The 9,926-nt window shown below is 39.3% G+C and overlaps 1 protein-coding gene across 1 annotated transcript; it reads right to left on the bottom strand.

The window, feature by feature from the left end:
- Positions 1–2,168: 2,168 nt before the first annotated feature.
- LOC115057095 (NACHT, LRR and PYD domains-containing protein 1b allele 5-like) lies at positions 2,169–8,301 on the bottom strand. Its single transcript, XM_029523962.1, has 9 exons — positions 8,250–8,301; positions 6,455–6,495; positions 5,610–5,686; positions 5,069–5,124; positions 4,714–4,928; positions 3,970–4,241; positions 3,585–3,698; positions 3,253–3,394; positions 2,169–3,029 (listed from the first exon to the last, which is right to left on the bottom strand). The coding sequence occupies exons 3-9, from the start codon at positions 5,640–5,642 to the stop codon at positions 2,713–2,715; spliced, it is 1,149 nt and encodes a 382-aa protein (XP_029379822.1). The 5' UTR covers positions 5,643–5,686; positions 6,455–6,495; positions 8,250–8,301; the 3' UTR covers positions 2,169–2,712.
- Positions 8,302–9,926: the final 1,625 nt, after the last annotated feature.

The following is a 9,926-nucleotide window of genomic DNA, read 5'->3' as shown; positions in this document are numbered from 1 at the left end:
CAGTGTCAGATATTACTATCTGAAAAACAAATGAAAATGTCTGAAACAACACACTGAAAGCAAAGAACATCAGGCTGCCATAATCTGCCTTAATACCTGTCCAGGCTGAGCTGTGGATGAATCTCTGAAACATGATAAAATTGATAAACTGATGAACTTTATGATACAGAGTATAACAGAGCTTTGAGTAACATTTAGAGGTAGAGAGGAACCATCAGATTTATAAATAAGATGATTTTGTTATAAATTATATCACACGTATGATATTTTCTACCACATGTTCATCACAATCACATCAACAACTTAAAGACAAATGACTTCTTTTGTAAAAACTAATACCTACCCTTTATCTTCAGGTTTGTGTTTGGGAGAACTGTGTTTTTTTTTTGGTTCAAAAACCTGAGAAGAAAAGCACACAATTGTCAGCAACTTTAAACAGCTTCCATTATTGTTCCCTCACCACATACAGTATATATCAATGGTGAAAGGTTATCAGGGTGTCTGATTGGAATAGTAAATGCCAAATAATCAAGACTTGGTTCTTAGACTTAATGCTTGAAACCAAATGCATATCCTATCAATTAATAATAATAAAATTAAAGTACAAACTGTAAAAATGAACATACCACAGTTTCAGCTGCATTGAATTCAGCTGTGCTCCTCGATGTGATGACAATTTCAGAATCAGAGTCTGATGTATCAACCTCTGTAGTAAAAACAAACAACACATTATTAATTATGCTACATCAGAGTAAATAATTATGTAAAAATATTGAATGAAGAGATCCACAAACCTCCTCTAAAGTGTGTTTCTAGGCAAATGAAAAAAGTGCCTTTCCTATTTCCTTTTTATATTCTGCCAGTTTGAATGGGCTTTCTGACCCAGGCACATGGAGCACCTCTGAACAGTCTGGATACAAAAGAAGGTCTGCTCCTTCATCCATCTTCTTGTTAAATGTTCTCATTTCTTGGACAGCTTGCTTCAGTAGATCAGGTGCTGCTACCTCCGGATCTGTATATAATGGGAGTGTTTTCCCTCTCTGAGCTTTTAAATCAGCTCCATGTGGCGCCATCAATCCATGTTTATCTGCTAAAATAACAAAAAGATATCATTCATTTCACACACACACATATTTACTTCCATATTTTACAGATATATCCACACACGTACCTGGACCTGTTTCCTTTCGGCCCACAGTTCTTTTGACTTTCTGTCCTCCATGAATTGTTTATATGATGTTCATGGTTGTTCTGCTGGAATGAACGGAGTTCCGTATCAAAACAGAAAGTTAGCAGCAGCTAAAACAATCAGCAACAATTGTGCATTTAGCATAACTGTAAGCCTAAAATCATAAAAAAAAAAAAAATAAATAAATAAATAAAAACTAGCAACGCATACTAACTAAACGCGTCGCTATTCCGTGAAGACAACGATTGGCTGCTAAATGAAACGGTGCACTTTAATTCACTGCATGTCTGACAGCGGCTTCAGCTAGTTAGCGCGATGCTACACTTAGCTTTAGCATTTTCCGGCTGTTTATTAGATGTCTCCTGTGCGCGTGCTCCTTCCGTCTGGTCCGTTCATCAACGTTAAACATTCTACAGATCGTCCGCATGGAAAACACAATCGCGTAAATTGGCTCAAGCTGTTTCCACAAAACGGCCAAAACATCATTTACTCCATGCTGCCATAAACTTTCACTCCGCAAAGTTTTCCCGCCGCACAAACCGATACAAACTTTTTGAGCTCACAGTCAATCTTCTTCTGGATCACTTCCGGCATTTGGTACATTCCACTTCCGGAAGATTCTGTCGTTTGGAAATTTGTTTCGAGATTTGTAAAAGTGTTCTGCCACTTGTACACTAGTTTTCTAAAATGTACATTTGTTTTGTCCGTGTTAACAGTGTTTATGGTAATTTTGTTTCAATAAAATTTAAAAATTTTCCCAACATGTAAATTTGTTTGACGCTTTGTAAAATCGTTTCGCACTTTGTATTTTTGTTTTGTACTTATCGGCCACCGTACCATTCTGATGTAAAACTGATGGAACGAGTTAAAGAGGATTTTTCGACTCCTCTCCACTCCAGCTGTGAACATTCAGTCCAATACACATCCATCATAAAGTCAGAAACAGCAGAAATGAGCACGAGGTTTAAACTGTCAAATTTCAGAAAGTGGACAAGATTTTTAAAAGTTGAACACAAGTTTAATAGTTGAAGGTTTTGTGAACATTTTAAAGTTTGAATGGAGTCTCTAGTTGAAAGTACGCAGAAGGAGATCAAAGATGAAAAAGCATGAAGAGCGTTTGAAGATTTGTCCCATTCATTAAAAATGTAAAAAATAAATAAACCTACAAAAAGTTAATGATAAAAAAATGTAAAAGTGAAAAGGCTGAAAAGTCTCAGCAATCATGTCCTGAATTAGCTGAACATTTTGATATCAGTATGCTGTCGATGGCAGCCAGCTGTTGATCTGACTGAACAATAACTGGTCCTGTTTTGGACCTTTATTTTTCCTTTAAAAACGGCTCCCAACAGTAAACACAGACACATTTTAACATATAAAAATGTTAGAAAATAAATCCCAGGGCCCGAAGTACTGTGGGATCAGGCGGAGACCTCTGTTCTTAAATACTTAAGAAAAGAGACTTTAGAGCAAAACTTTGCATGTTAATATTTCCATCCATATTCAGAGTCTTTGTGTCTTTGGCTTCATCTTAATGAGAGCTCTCTGGAAACACATGGATCCAGCTGACAGAGAGCAGCAATCAGAAATGAGCTGGCTTCTCTTCCCTTTCTTCTCACTGAGTCGATCACATCTCTGGCTTTATCTGCTGTGGATTTTGTTCTGGCCGACTTCATTTCTTCATCACTGAAAACACCACGCTCAAGCAGTTTATCCAGAAGCTGGTTGAGAACAGTGTCAGACACTCTCTGAATGAATTCTGCCCGAACAGCATGCAGCCTTTCTTCTGCTTGGAAGTTGTCGTCAGCTGGGAGGCTGCTTTGACCAGTTTCCCTTTTTGGACCTAACATGAAACCAGATGAAAGACTGTTTAATAATCACCAATAACAACCAGCACTTTAAAACATTGTTGGGATCTTTGTTGAAACTTTGTCCAATTCAGACAGTGCAACAGCAATGACTGTGTACCTTTATTTCATGTCAAATGAAATTTTTTTGGCCTCAAACTTCATTTAGTGTGAGACACTTTTTCATATATTTTAAATAAAGGAAGATTAAATTTTTACTTGGCAGAAGGACTTTGCATTTCCACACTTCTGTTCCGTCTTCATCTTTGACCATCACAGTCAGTGTCTCTGTGTTTGGAGTCAGGAAAACCATAAATGTAGGAAAGAAATTTGGCCCATAATTTAAGTAAAACTCAGCAGACTGTGAAAGGAGAGACAAAACAGAGGAAGAAAATGTTTATCTACTAAATCTACTACTCGTTCTACGACAGTGATTCTACAGCAAAGTGACTAGATGAAATGATTTCAAACAGTGACACAGCTCTCAGAGGAATAGGACGACAGTTTTATGGTTTTGATATCTGTTAGAAGTGTATGGAGGTTTGACTCACCTCAGGCTGTATTTCAAATTCCTCTGAAGCAGAGAGGACACTGTATCTTTGGTCAACTATCAGTTTGCAGGCAGAAGGGAGCGTGATGTGATCAGCCTTTTGTTGTTCAGAAACCTTCAGCAGCAAGACATAGTGTTAGCGCTGGAAGAGTAGACTCATTTTGAAAAACACACATAAAGATCCTGATCTAAAGCTCCATTCTGTACTGTTTGATTATTTGGACTCATTAAGCTGCTGTTTGTGACACATGCTGAACTGGCAGGCAGAAATTAACACCAACAGAAGAGATTTAAAGGTTAACAGTTCAGATGTCAAGTTTCCAAGAGTCCCAGTATGAGAATGTTTGATGAAGTTTGATAGTTAAAGTCACTGAAACAAACTTCACCTCAGACAAAGGGAGGTTGCTTGGCAGGAGAAACACATCCAGTATTTGAATGCCTCTGTCCGGAGGTCGGAGGAACAGGAGAACTTGGGCACAAATAAGTTTCTTGTTGTTGAATAACCTCTGTAGCATCTCTCCCAACCAGACGAGGCCAAAGGCAGAGAGATGAGAGACTTTGACAATCACATGAGTGTGTGTGATCTCCAGAGGTTTGAGGAAGCTCATTCCATCATCGGTGACGTGGACGACAGACAGCAGACCTTCAGAGGGCAGAGCTGGGAAACAGAGACACGTTCTATAAAATGATAGTGATGTTCTTATTCTATATCCAGGACAGGAAGAGCTGTGTGATGTTCAAGCCTTCGTTAGTTTCCCAAAATCCAAACTAGTCTTCTTGAAGTGATATCAATGTGTGATTGATATCACACATCTGACAACATCAACTTGCTATAGAAATATCTCATCCTTTGATCTATATGTTAGAAAAGTCTTTCTTTTCCACCATTTTACCAAGGGAAAACTTTCATTGCTTTATTAACTATTAAACTCTTCAGAGTGCCTTAGTGAGGTATGTTGAGTCAGTGGACTGTGACTGTAACATTGTCAGGCTGAGATTGAAGTTCAAAATAAAACTAACTCTGACAAAGTCTGAATGGGAAGTCTGTCATCACAGCAGGGCTGTTAGAAAAGATAACAGGACTGTTGGTTTTTAATCATCACTGTAAAAAGCACTAATCTTTATCTCACCATCTTCTGCCTCACAGTGTGGGAGGTGGAGCTCACAGACAGCGTCCTCAGGACAGTGGATATTGAACAGCGGCCCAGCAGCCATCTTGCCAGCTGATTGGAGGAGGCTTTCATCCCACTGGACAGTGCTGTAGAGGAGCTCCGCCTCCTGATCAACAACAAACACCAATCCAGTTAAAGAACACTGGAACATACCTGGACCAGGACACCTGAACCTGCAGGACACAGAAGGTAGAATGAGCCGACACACAAACACCATTAAACTGTCTAAGAGGAGCACACTGAGCATGAAGGGGAAGAGGAGGAACCATCCATGAGACCACCAACACTGCAGAGATGGCATCAGCTGAATTACCTGTATGACACTTTGGTAGATTCAGTTTTCAGTTCAGGTGTGAAGATCTGTGGAGACTGTGGTCCAGAAAGAAACGTCATCAGTTTGACTGGAAATAACCAACACACAGGTCAATCTGAACTGAAGCACAGAAGCAGCAGATGTTGGAAATCAGACAGTAGAACTGATCAGACAGAAATCTAACTGTTCATCTGAAAGCCAGACTGCTGATCAATCAGCTGATTGATCGTGACCTCAAAATGATGTTTGTCCAGATTTTAAAGAGCTCCAGATGATGGATTACGGGAACAAACTGGACTGAAACTTTACGTCTCCGTCTTCAGTCTTATTGTGATCTAACTCAGAAACTCCTCGTCTATCATTCAATATGAAAAATGTAAACAATAGTTTCAGTTTTTGTCCTTTTCTCTTTCTCTGCTCAAAGAGATTAAATCATTGTCAGCTACAGGAAATATTGGTTTAATATTTGTTCTCCATTTCCTGCTGTGTGCCGAACCTCTAAATCAGTCTGGAGCATCAGGACAGATATTTGACCTCTCACCTTGTCCAGCTTTGCACCCTCTGACACATCCATTGTTGTCGCTGCTGTGTTTGGACTCTGTTTGACATCAGAATCACCTGATGGGAGGAGAAGACACAGCAGATAGCAGAAATCAGTGTTTGCTCACATCCTCTGACTCAGTTCTGATGATGGAGGAAACTGTCCCGCAGGAGCAGCTCAAAATCTCCTGTCATCACTTTTCTCTCAGATGATCCTGGTTTTCTATTGGCTGTGTACCAATCTGAGTGGGCGGGTCCAGAAAATCTGCTGACTGGACTCAGTCTGAACTGTCTATTCAGTGAAAGTCACCTGTTGTATTTATAGACTGACTGATAAACAGCTGCTGTGCTGTAGAAAGTGAAATTAAAATCAATCTGGGATTAGCTCTGTGTGGATTAACAGATAACTCCATAGAACTAAATGATCCAGAAATATCCTACATACAATAATCACCACGTTTACTGAAAGGAACCATGTTCATCTGTTATTTATTACATGAAATTAAAAACCTCCACACATTAAAATAAATATGAAATAATATGGTTCTGTAACCTTTAGCTGAAATTTGTCTGAGACTTTTAATGTAAACAACTTAAATATATAAAACGATCAAGCAACATTTAGTGTAATATTATTAAAATATTGAAAGAAGTACAAACAAGCTCACAGTATTAAACTTAAATATGATCATGTGATCAGGCCCAGGTGGCCATGTGGTCCGTACATGTTCAGACTTTAAGGATCCAGGTTCCCCAAAAGTCTTTTGTTTAAACGTAATGAATAAAGATCTTGATGAACAGAGCACACTCAGTTTGGTGAACAGGACTCAGAGGTTCAGTACTCACAGGTTTCCTCTGTAGAAGCTTTAATCACTCTGTTGTCGAGCCTGTAGAGACAAAAACAACCACAACAAAATGTGGAGTGTGGACTGACGGCACTGTCAAGGTGGCCTTGATGAAAGAATCTGAATAACCACTCCAGGTGCATTAAGCAATGGCGGCGCCTTCCCTCTGAAACCTCTTTGCATGTTTGCATATTTGGGTGTGTGTGGTTGTCTGGGGGCCTGTATATATACACACGTATCTCAGAGTCTAAATGTAATTTCATTGTGTGTGCATTGACTTCAGGGTGCGTACAATGACAATAAAATGTTTCTTCTTCTAAGGTGGAGATCAAAACATTTATACAAGCTGCCTCTGAACCAATCGGGTCCCTGAAAAAGTATTTTTGAGAGGAGTTGTATTGATAGACATCAAACCTCCATCCTTCTGTTTCTACACATTCACCAAGTTAAGACAGATCAGCTGACTTACATTCATCTGACTTTGGTTGGTTCCTGATTACTCATATCTGATTAGCTGACTAGTTTTTCTTTCTTTCCATCCAATCCTGAAGTCAGTTTCTTTTATCCTCTCAAAGTTTCACTGGAGAGTTAGAACACTGAAACACTGAGTCTTTGCGCTGACAGTTAAGTTACAACAAGACTGCTGAAAGGTTTGGACTCTCCATAAGATCAGACAGATCCAAAAGTCAAAAACAAACAGTGAAAAGATTTAATAACAAAATGAAACAACACTCGAAAGAACCCGAACTGATGAAAAACTGTCATCATTGTGAATATAAAGTGGGTGAAACTTAAATCTAATTTTCAAATGTAAAAATCAGTTTTCAAAAGTTATTTTCAACCATTCAACAGTCCCACAGGGTTTGGTATTTGGACCGATCCTCTTCGCTCTTTATCTGCTTCCTTTAGGCAACATTATCAGGATACACAGCATTAATTTGTCTTTGTCATGAGTAAGGAACTCATAGTTCCTTACTGTCCTAGCAGGCCACTCCGCTCTCCAGATGGAGGTTTACTTGTGGTTCCTAGAGTCTCCAAGAGTAAATCTGGAGGCAGATCTTTCATTTCTTAGATTAAATCAAATCAAATCAGATTTATTTGTATAGCACCAAATAATAACAAAGTTACATCAAGGCACTTTACATATAGAGCAGGTCTAGAACAAACTCTTTATAAATTTATTTAAAGAGACCCAACAGATCCCCCGATGAGCAAGCACTTGGCAACAGTGGCAAGGAAAAACTTCCTTTAGGAGGCAGAAACCTCAAGCAGAACCAGGCTCAGGGGGGGCGGCCATCTGCCTCGACCGGTTGGGTTGAGAGAGAGAGAGAGAGAGAGGGAGGGAGAGAGTGAGACAGGCATTGTCCTCATCCTGCAGGTGGTGAATCATCGCTACCTCACGTTCCTGCAACGCCTGCTGCTCCCACATTTCTATGAACTTCATACAGCATCATATGTTCCTGCCTACACCTTTGTTGAATATCCTCTCTCTCTCCCTGAATCCACAATGGAGATTAAGAGCTGAGTCATGAAGGTTCATCACTTTACTGATGATTTACTGAAGGTCCATTTAAACAGAGAGACTGACAGACTGACAGACAGACAGACAGACAGGATTCTGGTCTGCAGAAAGACCACATGGTGACAGTGTGATGAAAGAAGATCAGTGATGTGCAGCTTTCAGTCAGACTGATCTCAGAGTTTGAAGGTTCACAGGAAACACTGAGCCTTCGCTCTGAAACTGGATTTAAACAATATTAATGAAATGAACACGAACTAAGTCCAACTCTACTGACCTCAGAGTCTCCAGTCTGAAGTCTGGACTCTTCACAAGATCAGACAGATCCTTCAGGTCTGAATCCTTCAGGTTGTTCATACTCAGGTCCAGTTCTCTGAGATGGGAGGGGTTGGACTTCAGAGCTGAGACCAGAGAAGAAAAGCGGATCTCTGACAAACTGCAGTTCATCAACCTGAGTAAAGAATAAAAGATGTGACTTTAGGAGACAAAGTTCCTGCTTGAAAGTGTTCAATGTTTCATCAAGGCAACACATGATTCACAACATCTGGAACATTTTCACTTTATTCATTCAAAAAAAGGTGAGTTTGGTCTGAATTTCTCAGTCAGTCTGCTTTAGTCACATGACTTTATATTCGTGTTGGAACACGCTGTCCGACGTCACCACAGAGCCGGTTCTGGAACATATGCATGTGCGGTAAGTACCAAAACAAGGAGGAAACTACAATAATGGAGGAAAGAGAGATTCAACAGGCCCCGTCCTTGTTGCAGGCAAAGATTCTCACTCATTTTGGTTTTTACTGAGCTTGACATGACTTATTTTATAGCTTGCTGCTCAGAGTAGCAGTTGTGGTCCACACACATTTGAAAAGGCACTTTTCTTAAAATTTAAAAGGCAGCATGTTTAACTGCTCTTTTTTTTTTTTACAGACACTTCTATTTTTGCTATTCAAGCAATATGTGATATTGCTCTTAAGCAACAGTTGCAACAATTCCATCTAAGCATGGATAAATGTTCAAAACTTAATAAATAATAATAATAAAAGACACTTTAATGTCTCCATTTGTCATTCTGTCTTGCAAAGCAGACTGGAGTAGATTATGAGGATCATTTGCACACCTATAGATTGAAGCAGAAATCATTATGAATCAAATCAAAAAATCATTTTCATTCAAGAATCGATTTTTAATCAAATCGTAGCCCGAAAATTCGAATCGAATTGTGAGATAGTAAACGATTCCCACCCCTACTGAATATGTATTTGTTCATGTCAGTGTGGAAAAAAAGTTTCCTGTCTTTGAAATACTGAAAGATTTTTCTTCTTTTCTTCAAGTTGTAAATCTGTAGTTCAACATTTCTCTGCCACACTGACTGGACTAAACCAGAGAAGAAGAAAACAGACGTCAGCATGAAGATCCTCAGTGAGGATCAGTATAATATCAGCCTGATGTCTGCAGGTCAGAGTCACCACAACTGTAACATCATATTAATCTGAGAGCAGAAATAAAACATGAGTCTGACCTCAGAGTCTCCAGTCTACAGTGAGGACTCTTCAGAAAACCACACAGATCCTTCAGTCCTGAATCCTTCAGGTTGTTCCAACTCATGTCCAGATCTCTGAGATGGGAGGGGTTGGACTTCAGAGCTGAGACCAGAAAAGAACAGCTGATCTCTGACAAACTGCAGCTCTCCAACCTGAGTAAAGAATAAAAGATGTGACTTTAGGAGACAAAGTTCCTGCTTGAAAGTGTTCAATGTTTCATCATCTGTTCAGAGCTGAAGGTTTAGAAAGTAGAAATTTAGAAAATGAAAGTAAAACAGCTGAACCAACAGGAAGCAGCTTCACAACAGTCAAATACAAACAGTGAAAAGATTTAATAACAAAATGAAACAACACTCGAAAGAACCCGAACTGATGAAAAACTGTCATCATTGTGAATATAAAGTGGGTGAAAC

This window comes from Echeneis naucrates, chromosome 2 (genome assembly GCF_900963305.1).
Source record: "Echeneis naucrates chromosome 2, fEcheNa1.1, whole genome shotgun sequence".
NCBI lineage: Eukaryota > Metazoa > Chordata > Actinopteri > Carangiformes > Echeneidae > Echeneis > Echeneis naucrates.
Note: the sequence above shows the minus strand (reverse complement) of the source record. Positions and strands in the feature narration are given on the sequence as shown.

What these genes read in the sequence shown, in the direction of transcription:
- LOC115057095 (XM_029523962.1), bottom strand. Translation starts at nt 5,642, where the DNA reads ATGGATGTGTCAGAGGGTGCAAAGCTGGACAAG. An exon ending in AGGGTGCAAAGCTGGACAAG is followed by an intron (nt 5,125 to 5,609) that starts GTGAGAGGTCAA and finishes TCTGGACCACAG; the next exon opens with TCTCCACAGATCTTCACACC. An exon ending in GCAACCTCCCTTTGTCTGAG is followed by an intron (nt 3,699 to 3,969) that starts GTGAAGTTTGTT and finishes TTGCTGCTGAAG; the next exon opens with GTTTCTGAACAACAAAAGGC.